This window comes from Andrena cerasifolii, chromosome 11 (assembly GCF_050908995.1).
Source record: "Andrena cerasifolii isolate SP2316 chromosome 11, iyAndCera1_principal, whole genome shotgun sequence".
NCBI classification, from domain to species: domain Eukaryota; kingdom Metazoa; phylum Arthropoda; class Insecta; order Hymenoptera; family Andrenidae; genus Andrena; species Andrena cerasifolii.
In genome coordinates, this window is record NC_135128.1 from 12,227,808 (window position 1) to 12,249,492 (window position 21,685).

Consider the following 21,685-nt stretch of genomic DNA (forward strand, 5'->3'; position numbering starts at 1 on the left):
AACGGCGTTTTACAAAATTATGACATAAAACCACATCACTAAACTTTATTGCTTCCAGAGTGTTTTTAAATCAGCTCTTCTCTTCTTCCACATATAATCATCCTTCAAATAGGCAAGCTATTTAATTACAATACTATTGTCTGTTGAGTGTAATTTCAAAAAAATCTTCTCCCTAAATGTCCCCCACAATTCTACAACTCCACTTATCTCAAATCTGATGGTACCTACCGTTACAGTAACTACAGACGTCCCAGAATACAACTCGAAACAGAAATCTTGATACATCACAAAATTAATCCAAATCAATATTTAACATTTTCGCTACTAAGGGTGACTATAGTCATTATGCCAGTAAAATAATAAAAAAGCAGTAACAATAATAACTCTTTTAAACAGGATAGTTTAAGTAATTCTAAGTAATAACTTAAGAGGCTTCACCACCTACACACATCAATTGATCACTACCATTGAAAGAGGGTAAACATATACAAAAAAATCCTTGCCAGAATAATCATAAAAGGCCACCCACCTGTATGCTTCTCCTGGGCCTCAAGCTAGCCAGTTTCTTAGCAGCAGCATCGATACTAGCAGCAGCCCCCAGCAATTCATTCTCAGCGATGACTGTTGGGTCATCAGGATCCACCCAATCGTTACCCTTCAGCAATTCAGCCACTGCTACCAATTCAGTCACACTCTGCGCGATTTTCCGGGAGATCGATGGCAGAGTGTGCTTCGCGTCGCCAGACCTCGAGGCAATCTGAAGAACGGACTGCAACAGCTCCCTGTAATTGATCGCCACGTCGTGGCCAGCCTGGAGAGTCCTGTCCCTCAGCTCAGCCGTCTCTGCGCAATTGTACGCAGCCCCTTTGCAAATCGTCAGCATGTCGCTGATCGCCTTTCGCCCCATGTTCGCTGCAGCGATGATGTCGTCCTGTTTGCAGCTGTTCCCTGCTGCCACAGCTTTGGCAGTGGACATGGTGATGCTCTTGGTGCAACGGACTAGGTCCTCTGGAGTCACGTTGCTCTTCTGCGTCTCTGGGGTGTTGAGAGCGCGAATCTCTTGAGCTATGGCTTCGATGGTCGACTCCAGAGCCCTGGTGCCCCGCGTGTGCTCATCCTCCACTGCTTTCACCGTCTTCAGCAGGGATGTTACGTTGGTCACCATCACCTGAGAAGCAAGAAACGAGGGGATGTTATTATATATATTGATTGGTAGGGAATGCACGTTGCTACGTTCATGTATTGATAGTCTGGGTACTGTTCTTGGTGTACTCATCGAGGGCAGATTGACGGACTAAAAATCACGTAACAATTGGAGGCTGTGTTCTTTTCATTAGAAATGCTGTTCAGTCGGAAGAACCTGGATTACGTGACTTTTAGAACACTGTAGCAAGTTGAACGAGATATACATTTGTTATGGGGTTAGTGTGCTTGTTACGTACGTACAACCGCGTGGAGAACCATTTAGGCGGTTTAGTGACTAGATTCTGATGTAAGAGAACTTTTGGGGTAGAAAAGTTAGTGTTAGCAGTGCAACTTTCGAAATTGTTATTGTTGTTATTGGCATTGAACGTGGAGAAAACATTGAAAAGGGTGACGTTGAGTCGCTGTTTGGAAGAGCATTAGAAAACGGGGAAGCAGAAAAGATTTTGGGGAATTATTCCCTTGTACTGATTTGTAGAAAATATACATATAACTATATGAAATTAAAGTGCAGGAGAAGACTTCAAATATCTATTGTAAAATCAGTGACGACATTTAGTAACCACGTATAATTTTTTTCTTTGTTTATTCTGTACGCTAGAAAATCTATTTGTAAAATATGATTGCTTTTAAAAATCGTAAAAGTACTCTCTTCCAAAACAAAAATAAACTGTGAGAATTATTACGAACACACATTGTGATTGAATATTTCAAATAATGTTTTACACATTTTGTAGGGTGTATAATTAACAGACCCGTAATTAGTTGACGAAGCATTAAGCACGTTGCTATTAATGGTTAATGCACACTCGTTTGCGATTGGAATGTACGTACCTAAGGTTGTTTTTTTTTATTTTAAATTCCCGCCCACGGCTGACTAACGAACTCGTTTGAAAGGTGTAATGTAAAAATTCGATGATTTATTTCGTCGTTACAAAAAAGAGAAGAAAAGGGGGATAAGAGAGGGATAGATGAAGTATAGTACAAAGTAAAGTACAGGCTGAATCGATATCGCGAGAGTAATACTGAGATTAAAGCACGATACAATTGTTTTTGCGCAGCGAAAGAGAAATCTACGAAGTACGAACGCGAGAATCAATAAAATGTAGCAAAAGCGTGTCGTATTAATCCCTTGAATGCTGTTTAATCTAATGTATAAATGCTTCTATAACAGTTCGTCGGGGACATCAGACGTGATGGGAACTGTGAAATGCAAATTCGTCACCAAGTCCTTCGTTACACTCGACCAATGTTCCAGGTTTTTGAATAGCATCGTTTAGTCGAAATAACACACGAAATTTGTGCTGTCTATAACAAAGTATATAGAAAATAATCAAAAAAATTGTATTCACCCTTTTGGTACTGTAACAAACAACCATCAAGTATTAGGTCCCCTGATCTCCAATTGGAAAATTAAATTAAAGTTTCCATAACGATAATCCATTTTCTGGTACAAAAGGAACCATTTCTACTAAATCTAGTTCCAATGTTCGATTACAAAATAATGTGGTGGTGTTATGAGAAGCAAGAAACCAGTAATCTAACTCTCAGAGTAATTGATACCATCAAAACAGAGTGTACTGTGTCTTGCAGAGATATATAGACCAATATCTGCGAGGATACAAGCCACTAAATATGGTCTTTTTTTTATTTTTTATAGGACAACGTAGTCGATAACCTCACGAACTTTGCCAACCCCTGTTATTTGCAACTCTCTATACCTCTGCAAGGCACTATAAGCGGGCTCTCTCTAATGTACCAAAAGGGTAAAAGGTGATTCGCTAAGTACAGCGGGAACCGATTGCATCGACGACAAGAAACGCTACTCGATAAAGGATCAAAGGCTCCCGCTACATGAGCAACAGCAAATCGGAAGTTCGCTGAGACGGTTGTTCGCTCTCGGAGGCTGAGAGCAGACGTATCAGCTCCTCCTCTTGATCGGACACGAACCATTCGGACTCCGAGCCGCCGACGTCACTCAGAGGCATCAGCTGCTGGTGTAGCTGCTGTTCTAACACCTATCCGAATCGCCCAGACCAAAATCGTCAATGAGACTCACAATTAAAGTCCACCGTTTCGTGACAATATGCTTTTTTTCACTACGTAACCGCGTAAATCTCATCATTAACAAGCAAAACAAAGCCGAGAGGTGCTCTCGTTACCGTGGAAGCAAAACATCGCTTTTGCTCTCGCACACCGTCTACATATTACTTGTCCATCAAAAAAGAAAAGAAAAAAAGGGAACACAGACCGAGTACGTCACACACACGACAGAAAAAAAATTGGAGAGTGCAAAAGGTGGACTTTAATAGCGTGAACGTGATTCGTTTGGTCGTGGCGGATGACGATGCTGTTGGCTGACGCCAATGAAAGTTGGATGACGCCGCGCTTTTTTCTTTCTTTTTCGTTTCTATTTTTTTTTTTTTAGTGGAACGTCAACGAAATCGGTTAGAGGCGAAGAAAAATCTTGTCGATTAAAGTCCACCCAAAAAGAAAAGAATGTAAGGGGGGATTGGTTCGTAGTTAAGGGTGAAGTTCAGATTTAGTGCATTAACGTGATGCATTCGCAGTGGAACACTGTTAGATTCGCAATGGTGGGGGGATTGTACGCTTCCTGCGTCGTTTGTCCCTTCGCAGCGAGTTAATGTGGCGTTTGCTGTGGTTAATGTTTAGTCAAGCGATTACGTGTCCAACTATATGTCTTGATATATAATCTTTACCAAAGTCTCTAAATTAACCGTACTGATGTGTCAGTACCACTGTTTGTCCGATCACTTGTCCTGATCACAGTCAGAAGAGTACTGGAATCTTCTCCCAAATGAAAACAAAAATGTCATTTCAATTTCTCAAGTTCTCCACAACAAAATAGTCTACTTCACTATCAGTGAATTTGAAAGAAAAGTCTAGCAAGAGAATGCCGTCCAACAGTAACCTTCCCCCAATAATGAATTAGAAAATCAAGAACGAGTATTAAATTTAGTCACACACATGTATCTTTGACAAAGCTCTACTTCCTGGTGTGTCCACGTTGCCATTCCAGTTACAGGCCTCTTCCACTCAAGCGTCTCAGTGTCAATTAATACCAAGCCAACAACAGAAGGCTCCTGGTCCATCCGCCACATCGAAGTAAACACGACTAAAGCAATAGGAAACGAGTACCGATCGAATCAATTACCTTAGCAGAGTCCTTCAGGTGTGCCATGCTTGGGTCGTTGATGGGCTTCCCACTGGCTGCCTTGGTAGCATGTATCAGATCCCCTAGAGCAGAAGCGACATCCTTCACCGCATTGATCAGCATCACTTGGGCCTCCGGATTCTGGCTACCCAAACTGGCTGCCCCATATTTGACCACCTCAGCGAGCTGAACGATCGTCGACACAGCATTCTGAGCAGCGACTGCCAACTGTTCTTGCGACGAGGCCGCGCCGGCTACCAACGTTTTGGTGTCCTCGACCAGAGCCTTCGCTGTTTTCAAGATGTTCTCCCTGTGATCAGCGAAAGTGTCGCCCTCGTTCTCAGCGTGCAAGGTTCCAGCAGTAGCGAACATGATCGTGGTGTCCAGGTCGCCGATGATGCCTGACACGGTGCTGGCTGCGTTAATACACGCCTGGGTGCCTCTAGAGCCGGCCTGCAATGCTGCTAACACTTGGGACACTTTCTCCGTCACGATTTTGCAATACTCTGCGACCTCTCTCTGGGCGTAGGCGTCGCCTGGTGACATTTGACAGGTCCCAGCTGCACGAACGATGTCTGCACAGGCTCGTCCAAGCTCCTGGACGCCTGTGCGCAGTCTAGCTGACACGTCGGCGTTCGAGGCTGCGGCGGAGGCACCAGATGTGTCGCGAGCTAGTTGCGTGTACTTGTGGGAGATGTCCACTGCGAGGGGTCCTAGTCTGGCCACGTCTGTGCTGGACTTTGTTGACTGAAATTGCGGAAAATTGGAGGTTAGTTAGGTGTCGAGGATTCTCTCGTTAATTCCCTGGTTGACAAATTATAAAGGTATCCATTATTTCTAGCTAAAAATTGGTAATGTGGTCTGTGTCTCAACACAATGAGATGTTAGGTAATAGTTTACGGGAATCTCATCAATTCAACTACTGTATTACATCTGCAACCATATTTTGCTATGAGTCTCTTACCATTTCCTGCGACAGCCGTGCTATCTCCTTGGCAGCTTCTACCATTCTCGTCTGATAATCCACATAAGAGTCAACCGTATCGATCGTTGACATCCTGTGATCCTCCAGCCTAACCATTGCCCTCGAAATAGTATCGATCAATCCAGTAACAATGCCATTGGAAGTCGAAATGGTCTCCAGGGTGTTCTGCAGTTCTTGCAGCGCATCTTTCATAGACTCCACAGTCTCGTCCACTTCGGTGTGAAGGTTGATAGCCTTTGGATTTCCACCAGATTCCTTCGTCACGCAAACGAGCTGCACAGCAGACTCGGCGACGGTTTTCGTCTGATCGAGCAGCATCATCTGTTGTTTTGAGTGTACCATGTTCGAGGCGGCGCCGATGGCGCCAGACACAAGGGGTTCGCAGTACAGAGCTACTTGATTCACAGCGTGGCCCACGTTCTCAGCCTCGTACTTAGCAGCTGTTCGAAGGGGTTCCAGTTTCTCGCGCAACTCGCTGGCACTGCTCTCCATCTGATCAGTGAATCCTTGCACCGTGTTCTCTCGTCGTGGGACCAGGGCCTGTGAAACAGCACTCAGGGAAGCAGCGTCCAGTTCTCGAATCCTGGCGGACAGTTTCTCAATGGCAGCGTCGCATTCCTTCTGCCCAGGTGCCTTATCCCTGATAGAAGCAACCAGGGACTTGATAGAGTCGCTAACGCTCTTACTGTGGTTAGCCAGCAGCTGCCAGGTGGGAGGATCCTTTGGGCTAACTGCTAGACTCTTGGCAGCTCGCACCATAGCGCAGGACCCGTCGATGATGGCTTTCCCAGCGCTCGTGATGGGTTCCTGAGCAGCTCTAGCCGCGATGGATATCTTCGCTGGCTGGCTAGCGAACTCTGGCGACCCAGCGAACGTGCAGAGATTATCGACTGCTTCCAGGAGTGGCTTAGTAGCTTCGGCACACTTCTCCCTGTTCGCTTCCGAGTAGGTAAGCGCTTTGATCTCCTTCACCAAGGCAGACGTCGAATTTGCCACCTCCTTAGCGGACTGAACGAAGTGCGTTTTGGCAACTGGGTTGCTGGTCTTGTTCGATGCCTCGCGACAAGCGTTGCACAGAGCACTTGTATATTTGGCGATCATGGTAGCCGCTGAGAGAACCTGCTGCTCCGTGCTAGTGGGATTCCCAAGGCTCTGGCAGCCTGTGTGAATGGCTTGAGCACCTCTCATAAACTGGGCCTGGTCCACAAGCCCTGGTTTCCCAGCAACAGACGTGGGGTCGCTAACTCCTGCCAAATACGCAGCTTGGGCTGCTGCCTCGATTAGGCCACAGATCGACGAAGAGACACCTCGAACCGCCACTGAAAACTGTTCATGTTCAGACTTCTTCGCATGATTTGCTATGCCCGTCATCCCGTCACCTAGGCTCTTGCTCTTCTCCATCACTGTTTCGAGGCACTCGAAATATGATGCATCAGATATGGGCTCGCTAGGGTTGTCGAGGAGCGAACGCATCGATTGAATGTTCCTGATGGCGTTGTCACACTCATTCTGACCAGGCGCGGCTGATGTGCAGACATCGACGAGGTAGTTGATGGAGTCAGTGACCGCTCGAGCAGCGGCTGACAGTTGGTTCTTCGCGTTTGGCGCGCTTGGATCGGCCGCTACCGATTTAGCTGTAACCAAAAGCTTGCTGGAAGTCATGCTGACGTTTTTCAGGGAAACGACCATCTGGCCACGAGTCTCGATCGTCGTCTGACCAGCCATTTCCATTCCCACGCCTAGCAAGTCTCCGAACGCGTTAGTGAATTGTTTGGAAGAGTTCACCAGTTGCACTGGAGAACGTACCGATGACACTACATTGGACGACGCGTCGTTCAAGTTTGCTGCAGCGTTGTTCAGGTCGCTTTGCAGCTGTCTGTGAACATGAAAACGGCGAGGGTATTGTTAAACATGTGTTTAGTAGATATTTAGAAAATGGTATGGAAGAGCATAGAAAGAATATACAGTGCGTTTTAGAAAGAAGAGTTACAAATTTGTAGAACTCATAGATAATCATAGAACACATTTATAAATGATTCAAAGAATCTGGAGCGCAAAATAAAGCAAGTCATTCACCATGAATATACTCCAAACATTGTTAGTATCAAAAGGTCTCCACAATTGTATAGGCATTCTGTTTTATCTCTGGGCATTCAAATGTATGTCAATGAATGATAACCGTGTGAAACGCAAGAACTGAAGTAGTAACTATAGTAGTAAGCTATCGGTGCACCACGTGATAACAGTTCCCTTATCAAACCCATAAAATGAGCACACTTACCCGTAGCTCTTATTCGTCTGCGGGAACTCGTTCATGCTGAGCACCTGAGTCATGTCTTCGATGTTCCTGATCGCATCATCGACGTCCCTCTGGCCAGGTAAGCAAGAGACACACTTGTTCAGGGAATTCGACACATCCTTGGCAACTGCAGCCAGGTTAGCCTCGTTGTCAGGATTATCTGGACTCTTCAGAGCACGCTTAGCCTCCTTAACAAGGCGCAAGCTCTTCAGAATCACATCATCCGCGGTCATCAGTACCTTCTTCTGCGTCTCGGGTTGATTCGACGTGGCAGCGACCCCGCGGACAGCATAAGTCAGGTCCTTCAACGAAGACGCTGTCTCTCTTGCAGCGCTCCCAGTGTAATTCTCATTCCCTTGTTTTGCAGCAGACAACAGCTTGGCCATGGCAAAGCCAACATTCTTCGAGGTGGCGCCCAGTCGAAGGGCAGTGGATTCTGTCGTTTCATCAGGCAAGGGCCTCAAAGAAGCAGCCTCCACCGCTCGATAGAACTCCCCCAGCTCGTCCTTCAGGCTGTTAATCAGTTCCTCGGCAGCGTCCAGCTCCAAACCACCGCAAGCTTCCCTGGCACGCGTGACAGCTGACCTCAAGTCAGTCAGAGAGGAGCCCAACTGCTGCGAGGTGTTGTTCAACTGCATAGCAGAGGCCTGGTCGGTCACTGTTGGTAGAACCGCCCTGGCAGCCTTCACCACTGCAGTACCAGGATGCAGGAACTGTTCAGAAGCGTTGATCAGGTTCAACTGTGCTGTAGGATTGTCTGGTTGCGCCTGCGTCCCCTTTACCCCAGCCACCAGGCTGGGTATGTGCTGCGCCATTACGTGACAATCCGCAATCAGTTCCTCTTGACTGCTTGGGTTCGTGTTGTGATGAGCTGCGCCAGACGCAGCAGCCATGCACTGGGTGGCCGTGGATGTGGCCTGCTTGGCGCAGGCCTCCAACCTGCTGATCAGTTTCCTTCGCAAAGCTGGGGTGGCAGCGGCTGTGGTCGCTGCTCTCAGCTCTTCGGCTGCCTGGCGCAACTGGTCCTGCATCTTCGCGTCGTGGGGGCTGCTGGCGCACTGTCTAGCAGCCTCCACCATTTTCGCAGTGGCGTCTGCGAGCACCTTCGCCGCGGCTAGCAGGCGACACTGCTGCTCGGAGTCGGTTTGCCGTTCAGCCTCGCCTTTGATACTCTGGATCAACTGTGCCGTGGCCTGGCCAACCACTCTTGCTTGCCTCACCATCTCACCAGCATCGCCAGTGCTGGCGAACAGCTTGTCAGTGGCCACCAAAATGGTCTCCACTGCTCCTTCCTGGATGGACTCCTTGGCACGTTCCCCCCTGGTCGCTGTCTTTATGTGATTCAGCAGGTCATTCAGCGTTCTGCTCACCTCGCTGGCCGCTGCACTCAGTTCCTTCAGGAGGTTCTCATCGCTGCAGGTCTCGTTGCACACTTCTACTAGACCCTCCACGGCTTTGGTCACCTCGCGGACGGCGTTCATCAGCTGCGTCTGGCAGGCTGGAGAGTGCAAGGTTGGTGCTACTACCTTAGCACAGGCTACTAGTTGTGAGGTAGCTAGAGCACACTGCGTGGCAGCGGATATCACGCGGTTCTGGGTAGCGGAGTCTTCGCAGGTGGCTGCTATGTTCTTCGCTTTCAGCACCAAAGCGGCGGTGGAGTTAGCCACAGCCTTGGCCAGGGCGAGCAACATGTCTTGGAGCTCTCTGTTCGAGCCGTTTTCTTCTCCAATGGTTGTTAGAACTTGGTGGGAAGCTTCGCCCACGCGGGACGCTGCGTTCAGCAGGTTCTGTCTTGGCTGAAATGTGTGGGGAAAAAATGAGTGGTATAAGCTTGTATGTGATGTACAAAAATGGATGGAAAAGAATGAATTGAACATATTGTAAATGTATTGGATGCATAGCTTGTCCTGTGCTTGGGTTGGAATCGCTCTAAAGCACAGAACTTAACTAACTGTGCTAATAGTCAGTGTGCGAGAGAAAATAAATTTTGTGACTTGTTTGCAACATGTCCATAGAAAATATTATTTTGCTGTATAAGGCTATTTTCTTTTAAGGGAATAGAAAAAGAAATCCCAATGTAGTAACTTAAATGAATTAATCAAAAAATGAAAAAATATTTTTAAAACGCCACTTGCCGTGGAACTGAAATAGAAATACTAATAACAGGTATATAAAAGCTAGAAGCTGATATATTGATTCTCTGCAACTAGCTACGAAGCTCTTTAGTGTTTGTGCTTACGTATCGTTCGTAGGTAGAAGGCGCTATGTAGAAAGGCTGTACAAAAAGACATTTTAACTGTCATTTTGAATGCAATGATAAAAGAGGTAAAGTAGAAAATATTTATGATTAATTTAGCTAGTCAGTTGCAATACCATTTCTTTCTCGTCGACTTATTTCCTGTTAAATGAAATTTATCATTTTTTTTTTAATACAAGATTTTCCCGTCACTGATTCAAAATATTTCTCAAAAAATCCTTAGTTCAGATCCTAATTCTTTGATTATTATAACAATATTTAATTGAAAATAAATTAACCTTTCGAATGCCAAAAGAGAAATAGGTGTAATTAGATTTATGTCAATTTTTGGGAAACTTTAACTCAGAGAAATTTTATGATATCACTTTTTATGTAAACAATAAGAACACCCTTAAAATGGATCAAAGCACGTAATTCTTATACCTGTACTTAAACACGACACAACTACTTTTGAAATCGATAACAAGATTCCGTCGTTTGACTCAAAATCACATCAAACTTAACATCACGCTTCATCACAAATTAACAACTAAGTCTCCTGGACATTTGCTAAACCTCCCACTATTACAGAAAACTTAAAAAACTGTTCTCATACGCAGATGTGAAGAGTCTAAGAAAGAATGACTCTGGCATCTGTGAGGCTGCAAGCTGAAAGTAACCATCTCCATCCACAATACAAACCCACCTCCTTGGTCTCTGGCTCGGTGGCCTTCAGCAGGTCGGAAAAGGCCGAGCATAGTTTCCTAGCTGCGTCCAGGAGCCTGTCTCCCGAGGTATCGTCATCCATGAGAGCCGCGATCATCCTGACGCCCTTGGTCATCTCTGGGAGGTTGGTGGCGATCGTGGTGATCGCTGCACCCACCGCGGTGTGATCCACGTCGTCGGCTGGCCCTGACGTCAGGGTGACGACCTGCGCGGTCGCAGCGTTCATCGCCGCGATCTGCGAGCCGACCTTCTGCTTGTGCGTGTCTATGGTCTGCTCGATCCATTTCAAAGAGGCTGGATCGTTGCCCAGTTCAGGGAGCTGGGCCTTGTAGGACAGCTCGGTCTCTGCGACGTGGATCACCTCGTGGCCAGCGGTGATCGTCGATAGTAAGGCACGTTGTGGTTCGGACAGGACGGATGTGACTTTGGTTTGTTGCACCTGATTTTGAGGAAGGTAATTCTTTTTTTTGGACACCAGTTACGGTGCAGGGTGTCCTGTGTAATTGGTAGGTTTACTATGGAGGTACAGTGGTGGCCATGTTGTACTTGTACATTATTCTTCTTTTTTGGAAGCAATGTAGATTGTAATGCATTTTGTGGAGAAGAGTATGCAAATTAGTTGCTGGCGTTTAGAGGTGTTAGGTGTCTTTTGGAGTGGTTTTTAAATCCTGGAGACTAGTTTTGATCATTCGTTTTGATCATGATTTTTTTAAAGAATTTGCTACAGTACAAAATGGTTATGAATTTTTATGATTTTACAGGAAACAGTAATGTTGATAATAGGTATAAGGAAATTGAATTTTTGTGGAGATATTGCTTTGTTATTACTACTAGCTTCCCACTGAAGTATTTAAAATATTCGAATTAAGATGAATCCTGTACATGAGCAGATGACCACCACTGCACTGTACTATATGGTGAGTCACATAATTGGGATTTAAGATGTTCAAGAAAAGAATAATTCATGAAACGTTACAGAATTTTCGATAAAATAACGTCACCTACTATTTCTGCGAGCATAAAAGATTAAGAAATCAAGTTTCATGAGTTCTACAGTATAAAATATAGAGGGAACGTGAAAACATAAAAGAGTTAAGCTTTTATCCCTTCACCATTTCATTTTGTATTCTTTAACTAAATAAGAAATTTGTTCCCAACTCATCCAAATTGTATGACTCACTCTACACGAGGGTGTTTAATCTTTTACGTGGTTCTCATTTATTTTTACCTTTAATTAATAACGATTTCTTTCAATATCCCCAGAGATATTTCTGTTACTTAATTTTGTGTCTTCACTATGTAACTGATATAAAAAAGGAACCTTGCAAAAATCAAGCTTCAAACTTTCAAAAGATTAAGCAACCCCTATCTTTATCATATCCATATGACTAATAAATAATGGTTTTCTCAGTGCCCAACGTGTCGAGATAATTTTAAGTGCACATTAAACGAAGCTCTATGCTGAACGAAAAAATATCTTACAATACAGAATTCACTGATTCAGAGATTTTATTAAATTACTAACTCATTTTTGTAAAATACATGAGATCGATGCAAACGAAGTATCTTTCCTCCGAAATTTGATTTTTTCGGTAGTGTAAAATAAGCAATATAAAATTCCAGCGACTTCTCTACACTATGCAAATTAAACAGTAGTACTGTGAAAAGCAGGAAGACGAAATTCAGTATTTGAAGGATATTACTTTTAAATGAATTGCAAGTTGTAAAAAATTGCACATCTTTTTAATATCTGATTCAGAAAACGATATTTTATATGCGCCAACATGATAATATCATGTATTTCAGTGACTTCTGTATTTCATTCTCAAGAACAGAATAGAATCGAACTGAAAATCGAGACAGCGTATTCCAAAGCTTTTTTAATAGCCAATTATAATACGTAACTGAAAGTTTCATCATCGTGTACCTACTCTGTGTCCGTAATAGAAGGCGCCTAGCATGAAAATAAATTTAAACCGTCCATTAGTCGGTTGAAAAGTTGCTTCAACGTGCAACGAGATCTTTCTACATATTACTAACTTCTAGAACTTAAACGTTAATGATGCTCGATCAAAGCTACTGCCATACAGGGCGAACGAGCAGCCCTTGCTGATGTGAATGATCAGTGTCTCTTCACGAGGAATCAATTTACGTTCCAACTGCCTATAAAATAGAAAATTTGTACAAAGAAGTGGACAGTTGCAGAAGTTACTTTAAGGAATACTGCACAAGTGTAGTGCATAATAAAATGTTCCCTCTATAAGAACATACGCAGCTTGAAAATTTTCTGATTATTTCTTGCTGTAACTAAGATACAAAAAAAAATAGCGAGCAAATTAGGCAAGTAATGAAATAATTCTCATCATTGCTTCATTACTTCTTTGCACACAGTCATAAGTCAAGTTAAGCATCTGACTGCAACACCTATACCTTTGCTGGTCGCTGCAACCTCCAAAGAGGTTCTTTCCATAGAGACAGGTCGAGAACACTGAGACCCAACATCAGCAGGAGCCTCTTATGTTTCTCATAGATCTTACCATCGGTGGAGCGTGAGCGATGTTCACCTGGCCGCTGACAGTCGTGTATTGAGCACCACCCATGTGCCCAGTCCCATACGATCGAGCCCCTACAAACCGTATCATGCAACTATCCGAGTATTTACAAAGATTGATCGTTCCTCAATCGATATGCACAACACTGAGTACGCTCGACAAGAAGCTAGACACCCACGGACAGGCTCCGCGTTGCGAAGCGAGACATTTATAAATGGAAGCACTTCGAGTCGTAATTTGCATGTACAAAACCAAAAGAAGAGGAAAGAAAAAGAAGAACGAGCCTTTGTATGTACAAAAATCAAGAGAGCCAATATGGTGGAGGACGAGGATCCAGCCGTGCAAGGATCACTCTGGCTTCTTTCGTTCCCTTTAGTTGTGGAATTCTGTGACGACGTCAAAATTCAGTGTCGTGTGTGTCGTTTGAAGTTCATTGATTGCTTGGTTACATGAAGTTATTTTGAGAGTGTAATTTAAGGTACTTTTAACGTAAAGCTTACGTAGAAGAGGATTGTTTGAACATAAGGGGTCTTCGAGTGTTTAGAGGATGATAGGACTCACAAGAGGTGCTGGGAGTTTTCAGAATTGTTCGAATCTTAAAGTTAATTTATGCCACAAGACACTGATTTTGGGACACGCGAGATTGTAGGGGGATTCTGAGTTCCTTACCGTCTCCTCCGACTCTCATGACTGCAGGTATGGCGACGGACACAGCTTCTACATTCCCCTTGCCCACGTTGCTCGTCTCGTGTTGCATGATGGTTGCTCTGTGGAGTAAATGATATATATGAAGAATTATATGAAATATAATCAATTATATGAAAACTATCTTAATGCGAATCCTGGCTGACAATGAGTAGAAGCTACTACAATGTCAAATATTTTAAAAAACTGAGAATTAAAACACTTTAAATAAAAAAAAAATAACTGTTTCGAATATTCATAGCAATTAAATCAAAAGGTTAGCATTGAAGACCCTTGTCTCTCCTTAGCCCTGAGGTAGCTTCTCTGCCTTCGTCTCAAAAACTCCTCCATGTCAGAAAATTCTTATCCACGACAAGAGAAACTTAATACGTCGATGTATCACAATACACTCGATAAAATAAAAAGATACTCACAACTGGAGCCGCAGCTTTTAATATCGATAATTGCCATGCTCCTTGCTCTTCGTCGACAGTATCAATTAACAAATTAGCAGCTAGAGTGAATGCAACGCTTACTTAAGAGGCGACACGCTGTCCTCGACCATCGTGGAGCCCTCGTCTCCCTCGATGCCGAAATGGTCCTTGGCCTTCAGCTTCTTCAGGATGATGTCGATGTAACCAGAGATCAGCTGAAGGATCTGCTCGGCTTCTGTGGTCTGCACGCTGTAGTACTGGTCGGAGTAGTCGCCAAAATCGAGCGTGAACGTGTTTGGAGAGGCGCCCCAACGTCGCACGGTAGTCAGCGGCCAGGTCTTCAAGATCTCCTTCGTTTTTTCATCAAGCCGCAGGACTGAGTCCTTGGTGACACCCAATAATCGGGGCACCAGCTTGTTCTTCCCCTTCATCTTCTCCTTCACCAGAAAGAACGTGACGCCGTATGTGCTCAAGGACCTAGCTGTCTTCGTGTACAACACCTTGGAGTCCAGCTCGGAGAGGCCAACGTGCTTCTTGTGCTCAGCGAACACCTTCTTCTCGATGCCTTTCACCTTCAGGTAGGACTGAGGCAGAAACTCCTTCAAGCTGCGCAGAAAATACGATGGGGAATCCATCGATTAGGAGAATTTTGCAGATCTTCAACATCGCCAAGCAGGGTCCATTTCGACGCGTACTAACACTCTGCATTTCAAGTATAACTGACAGACATTTACAAGGATTAAATTGTAATTACACGCTGGGTTTTTTTTTAAGTTTTATGAACATTGAGGAATTGGTAATTGGTAGAATTAAACGAATTGTTGGTATTGAAGTGATGAGACATGATGATTGCGATATTCAGTTGTAGAAAAATAGTTATTGTGCTGTTGATGCTATGTTATTTTCAGTTTCAGGGGGTTTGCGTTCCTCAACAATTGAAAGGAAAAATGAAGTATCAAAAATGAAAGAGGTGCAGAATAGTGGAATATCAATTTTTATTAATTTGTGTGCTCCTTCGTAATTTCTTGCGTAATTTCATTTATGGTGATTGAAGTATAATTTTGATAAGAACAGGGTGGAGAGAAATTGGTACATCCTCGTAAGGAAACTTACTCGAGAAAGCCAGGCTTGTGCTTGTCCTCCTTGTGGTCGCCGAATTGGATCTGACATTGTATTCCAGCGAAAATGCAAGCTTTCTCCTGTGTAACTGGATGGGTGCCGTCTAAAATGGCGTCCCGTGCTTGAACGTATAAAAGAGATAATTGCACAGGATCTCGGCTGTCGATATTTTGATCCGAGAAGAAGAACTTCCTCCGTAACAGGACAGTCTCTGACTCGTCTATTCCTTGCTCCCGTAACGTCTTACTGGGATCTATCCAATTAACTGAAACAACAAATAGTTATTAATAGGAAGATATAGAATTATGAATTTTATTAATGTAAATTTTCTTCATAGAATTCTGATTTTGGTTACTTCAGCCCCAGTAAGAAAATAATGGCAGTGAAAACATTATTTATATCTACTCAAAGGAAAGTAGATGAGATTTATCGAGAAGCTTTAAAACTTGAGGTACTTTTTAATTTTCTAGCTTTTATTTACACTCAAAGGGAATTTTACCTGTACTCTTTTTGGGAGATATGAATGTTCTTTTGGATATTTTTATTTATATCTCTATATCAAAATGTAATAGATGTAGAAATAAGAAACTCTGTGTACTCATTAATCTCTAATGAATTCACTCAAAAATCCCTTCGATTCACCTATTTAAATCAAGAATGCAACAAACATCCTGCAAAAGCTGCACCAACCTAGAATCCTCTACCCGTCCTTTGCACCATTCCAACACATTACCTTTAAATAACAGAAAGACCCTCCCCCCGACTGTGAAACACTCTTTCCCTCCCCGAACAATCTCGAAAGTATCGTTGGAGGCGCCCTGTTCCTACATCCAATCCTCCAAAGAGGCGCAACAATTCTCGTTAAGGAAGTTTAATAAGTCGAAATGTTTGGCTCGCGGAAAGAGAAAAGATTGGAATCTTCACCTTCGTCGTCGGTCTTCAGCTTCTTCCTCAGCTGGTCCATCTTGGCGTCCCGCTCGCCTTTCTCCTCTTTCCGTCTCTTCAGCGTCAGAGTGCCGAAATTGCCCGGCTTCTGGTTCTCGGTCTCCTCGTCGCCTAGCTCCCGCACCAGCGAGTACTCGTCGTGATTCGTGATGCCTATCTTCGTGCAAATCACCACCATGAGATTGGCGACGGGCTGGCTATCATCCACTAGCAATGTCTTCAGCGTTCCATCCAGCATGCGTACTCTGAGGGTCCGCAGTTTACGCCTGTATTCGAGCAGATCGCCGTTCCTCAGCAAGTAATAATCGAGATTCCGCCCTGGCTCCAGCCATACTCCCTTCTTGACGTCCTCGTCGGCAAGGAATATCCCGTAGTCCTTGGCTGTCGATGGGAATAGGAATTCATTACGATCATTTTGCGCAATCATCGTTACGCGCAGTGTCTCGGTGTCAAGTAAGTTAGCTACCAGAAGAGTCTAAGCACTATGAGTTAGTTATCTAACGATATCCAGGTGTGTAACAAAATGTATTAACGAAGACTTGATCCATGGAAAGCGAATTGTCTGAGAGTCGTCCGCGCAGAGGATACAGGATCCATTTTGGTCTATATGATTCCATTTCTACTAAGGGCTAGCTTTCATTATTATTGAAATAAAATAAGATTGCGCAGTGATATTCTCAAAGCTCGCAAAAGTGAAGAATGCTAGATTCGTAGAATTGAATCCGAAAGTTTTCAATTTAATAAGTGCAATATTAAGGAACAGATTTCTGATAGATTAACGAGTGAGTAAGTTTGAGTGCAAAGGATTAACTTTTAATTTCTCTTAGGTTTTATCAAGTTGCAATTTTTAATTCCTTATTATTTTACTAGATATTTTAAATTTTCAAGTCTTTTTTGTTCTTCTTATTATCTAAAATTCAGTTTTCCTTAAAGAAAAGTTGTTTTTCACTAACAAGTAGCACAAGGATTTAGTACTCGTAGTAACAGTGTTTGATGGGTCGAAATGGACCGCCAGGCGATGGCCAACGTTTATTTATATTATATTTTGGATATCAATTTCGTCGCAATGCGCCTCAGATGAAAATGATAACCGTTGCTGCAGGCCCCTGAATATTTTAGGTAAAAGGAGGAACTTACGTTGGCCCATGTTACTCGCTTCGGCGAGCTTCTCTCTGATAATACGGCAAGCGTCGTAAACGGATGTGCTGGGGTCGAATTGCATCATCTTCGTGGCGTTTTTCTCCGGGATGGAGATACGCAGGGACAGGTGAGCCATCGTGACTGCCTTGGGTGATCTCCTGCGTGCACGAAAACCACCGGAATCACTCGACTGAAAAAGCAAAAATACCGTTCGTCAGCTTTTCAATTTTCGTGGCGTTGCTCCACCCAGTGCTCCGGACGAATTTCAAGGGAGTACAGTTCCAAAATCGAGTCAATTCGATAGCAGAACTGGATCTTACTGAGACCTTCGATTTCAGTTCGAAAAATGCGAACAGTTTGAAGGAAAAATTTGTCGAATTTTGAGCATTTACAGAGGTAAAATTTAAATTTTCAGTTTGAATCTCATAGTGCTGTATATTTTTTTCTTTAAGCTTATTCTCATGCCTCTGATGAAATTACATATGAAGCAAGAATAATTTCGACTATTTACAGTAATAATGGTAATTAATGCATACTGCAATAGAGATAATAGAAGATTTTGGAACTGGTTCTATAGAATTGATCTGCTCTGCATGGCACGAGTTAAAGCGCAGACATTGCACAACTGAATGCTTAATTAATTGAATCGATAATCTTATGAAATCAGCTGCTTTCGTGTAACAATGCATCAGAAATAATGACACGAAAATGACCTATTTATGATACCAGATCTATTATATGAATTGAAGTAAACCTCTGAATTAACATAAATTGGTCATTGATAATTTCCACCCTTCTTTCTGTCTCTCCTTGCTTGTCTAATATTAATCTACATTCACTCTATCGTCCATTTTCTCTGTCCTACAATAAATTTAAATATTCTGCCAATACAAGTGAAATCCCAAAAGTTTCATAGAACAATGCACCATTATTTAAAAATTGTAACTCTATGGAGGGATGTACAACAGAAAACAATACACATGGAAAGTAAACGACATACATCCCTTATTCAATAGTACAAAAGCCAATCTCATGAGTCATGGAATACTTAAAATCTGAAAAAATATATCTTTTTGCAACACAAATTGCATCTGAATTTTTGAAACACTGATTCTATTGTGCTTTTTGAGTTTAAGTGCACATCCCTCCAATTTTCACTTAATTACTTTCCTTTTCCTTAATTCTCTTCAATTTCGAATTACAAGAAGGAATATTCCCAAAATCCCTTCAGTTTTGCTAGCCAGAATTGTGATTCTGTTATATTGTCGTCCGTGATTGCTGGATTCCGTAATAATAATCTCGACAATCGCTGTGGTAATTCCCTGTATAGCTGGTATCGCGATACTCGGCCGATTTATGGTATTTACGAAGAACATAAAGGACTTTACGCGGATATACGATTCCCAGTTCGCCGGTGAATCAAGTGCAACAAGTTGCAAGGGATCGAGTATTGTGCTCGCTCGGGGTCACCGTTCGTTCTATCTATCCGCGTAATTGCACATTATCGTTAAATAACAGCCACTTCTTGCCAGTGCCGTTAAATTTCGCGTTGAATGATATTAACGGGTTCACTGTCCACGAGATTGTCCCACGTTTTCCATTTACCCATATTGCTTCAAATGTGTGTTATCGAACATAAAAATATTTTTTAATCAATGATTGTCACAAGTCTGCAGAGCTCATATTAATACTAAATACTCAACCTATTCCTAGGTTTCAGTAGATAGCAAATTATACATAACAGTTTTATAAAATTCAGTAAAATATTATATATACAATATTCAATTCCTGCAATATTAACATACTCCACATTACCAAATACGTCTTCCCATAAAAAGATCCCGTTCCCAAAATCAATTCCAAACAACCCCCAACAAATCCAATCAAACCAACATCTTTTTCCCCAAACTAAGCTACCCAAACTTCCAAACACAAAACTTTCCATTTTTCTAAAACTGCCAGGAAAATCAATTCCCTGAAAGACATCCGAAATACAATCTTTTTAACCCACACGAGCCATCAAACCTTCAAATAGCACCCTCTGCCAAAAGATGTAAAGAAAAATATTCAAAGTTTTCTACAATTATATTTTAGTCGCTTTGAAACGGTTTTTTCGTGAAACCCAGCACAGCGACGGATTAAAAATGCCGCGCTATCGGATTGAAAGAGAGGAAGCCACCGTGAGACTTCTGTCTATATATTGATCTTCCGTGGTATGATACATTTGCCATAGAATTTGCCACAGGGTGCAGTGTGGGGCAAGGCAGGGGCGTAGAAGCTCAGTTCCACCCCTGTGTCTGCCTAATAAAAATAAATTGTCACCAGCTCGGGGCCTAATTAAATCGATCTGGGGAAACGAGTCCTCTCATTTACGCCCCGCGGGGCGAAACGTCGCTGTCCACGTTTTTGTTTGCATCAACAAGTTACAGAATCGTCCGCCAGAACTTAGGGTGGCTTAATCGCCGTGGAACAAGGCAATCTACATTGTTCAATATCGATTGGGTGAAACTTCACTGCTGAGAATATAGAGCAGTCAAGCTAGAAATCTATTATACGAAACAGTGGATGGTAATGTGGCTTTCAAGGAGCGTTCTATTTAAATTGTGTTAATTAAACTTGAGAACTACAAATTGCAATTCTTTGTGGATGAAAAGGCTCCATACTTTACCACGTAGCGTGAGGAAAAAGGAAATAACAACTTTAAGGTGTCTTTTGGGCATTACTGTGTAGTGTCGTCGTATTTTGTAAAAAGCAAATGCCACGCAAGAATGGAAGGACCACCTCAGTCACGTTAATTGGAAAGTTGATTAATTATAAAGTTACGTTCTTGATGAAATAGTTCGCCAAGAGTGTAGTCCGCCGTTTCTCCCTACTTCCTGCGGAGCGTAACTCCGTTAAGAAACAGAGGCTGAGAAGGGATTAGGGAATGTAATGTTAACGAATCGGGTTTGCATAAGTTCTGGCGCAATTTCGCGAGAAATCTAGTTTCCAGAAAGAAAAGGTAAATGTATTCGAAGTGGAAGTTGCACGATACTCTGATCTATGAACTATAAGGTTCATCTGCGCAAAGAAAAATATCTGAAAAAATGTCTCTTTCAATTATTTCTATAAAAATTGAGAATTACTAAGGTAAGCTCAAATATTTAGACAAAAATTCCTGTCTCCTTAAAACTAGAATCCAATGGAACACAAAGTTGAAGCAATTGTGCCTAATATTTCTATTATTTTAATTTTTATTTCTCTTGGAAGTGAGCCTATCTGTAACATCTGTAATAATACAAATCTTTAAATTCACAAAAATGATTGCTCCTTTAAATATCAATGTTTTTCAAAGAAAACTAAATTTTTCTAATAAATGCTGAAGAAAGCAGTTTTATATTGGAACTATAAGCCCACAAAGTGAACAATAATAATTTACCACAATCCTCTGATCCTGAATTCCAACCCCTAACAAAGTTTCCGCGGGAGAACCGTTTTATATGTTCAATTTGGGAGATACTCGATATATCACGACACGGTTCGAACCCGAAGAAGATCGCCAATTATAGGCTGTTCCGTTCGTTTACTCGGTTTTTCTACGCCTCTCGATAGAAGACAAGGGTGGCGAGGGTGGTCCACGCGCATAAATTCGTTGCAAGTACACCCTACGCCAATGTGGACCGCCACCCTTAAAGGTTGCCAGGCAACGCTGGTCTCTGACTGTGTCAAACTCGAGCACAACCACCCCAGACTATACCCCTTCTTACGAACCCAGCCTTTCTCAGTCCCTCTCACCTTCTCTTTTTAGTTTCTCTCCGTCTTTTCCCTTGCTTCTTGCTATCTCTTTCCTTCTTCGTCCCTGACGCTATATTATCACCCCCCAGTCCACCTATTTCTTGGTGTTTTGTACTCCTTTTTCTTACCTCCCTCTTCCTTCTTTTCTTTTCCTATACAGTGAATTGTCTTTCTCTGTTTACTCCTTAGGCCCCTTTTTATTTACCTTTATCGTTTCTTATTTTATAATTTTTTTTTCTTAATTCCACTTACTGTGTAATATTCTTACATGTATTCTGTTTCACTCGTTTATGCACTCATTTTCAAAACCCCCCTTTTTCTTCGTTGAGTTTGTATGTTCATTATAAAAGCAATATAATAATGTACGATTCAAAGGATTCCAAGCTTCGTAAGCTGACTGAAGCATCTGCACG

General features: G+C 42.7%; 1 protein-coding gene across 13 annotated transcripts in view; it reads right to left on the reverse strand.

Moving 5' to 3' along the window:
- Positions 1–21,685, reverse strand: part of Rhea (Talin_middle and talin-RS domain-containing protein rhea) — a 77,134-nt gene that overhangs the window by 6,470 nt on the left and 48,979 nt on the right. For 10 of the 13 annotated variants that reach the window (XR_013086730.1, XM_076822963.1, XM_076822970.1 and 7 more), the window contains 12 exons: positions 17,496–17,688; positions 16,338–16,739; positions 15,408–15,678; positions 14,397–14,900; positions 13,846–13,943; positions 13,162–13,250; positions 10,605–11,063; positions 9,902–9,937; positions 7,645–9,458; positions 5,343–7,239; positions 4,379–5,125; positions 530–1,168 (listed from right to left, as the gene is read on the reverse strand). Coding sequence is in view for 12 of the 13 variants with exons in the window: in XM_076822963.1 (XP_076679078.1) it covers positions 530–1,168; positions 4,379–5,125; positions 5,343–7,239; positions 7,645–9,458; positions 9,902–9,937; positions 10,605–11,063; positions 13,162–13,250; positions 13,846–13,943; positions 14,397–14,900; positions 15,408–15,678; positions 16,338–16,739; positions 17,496–17,634 (7,095 nt within the window). In the remaining variant the exon portion in view is untranslated. Of the gene's footprint in view, positions 1–529; positions 1,169–1,913; positions 3,222–4,378; positions 5,126–5,342; positions 7,240–7,644; positions 9,459–9,901; positions 9,938–10,604; positions 11,064–13,161; positions 13,251–13,845; positions 13,944–14,396; positions 14,901–15,407; positions 15,679–16,337; positions 16,740–17,495; positions 17,689–21,685 lie in introns of those variants that run through there. The other 3 variants (XM_076822972.1, XM_076822974.1, XM_076822975.1) reach the window with 2 other exon arrangements.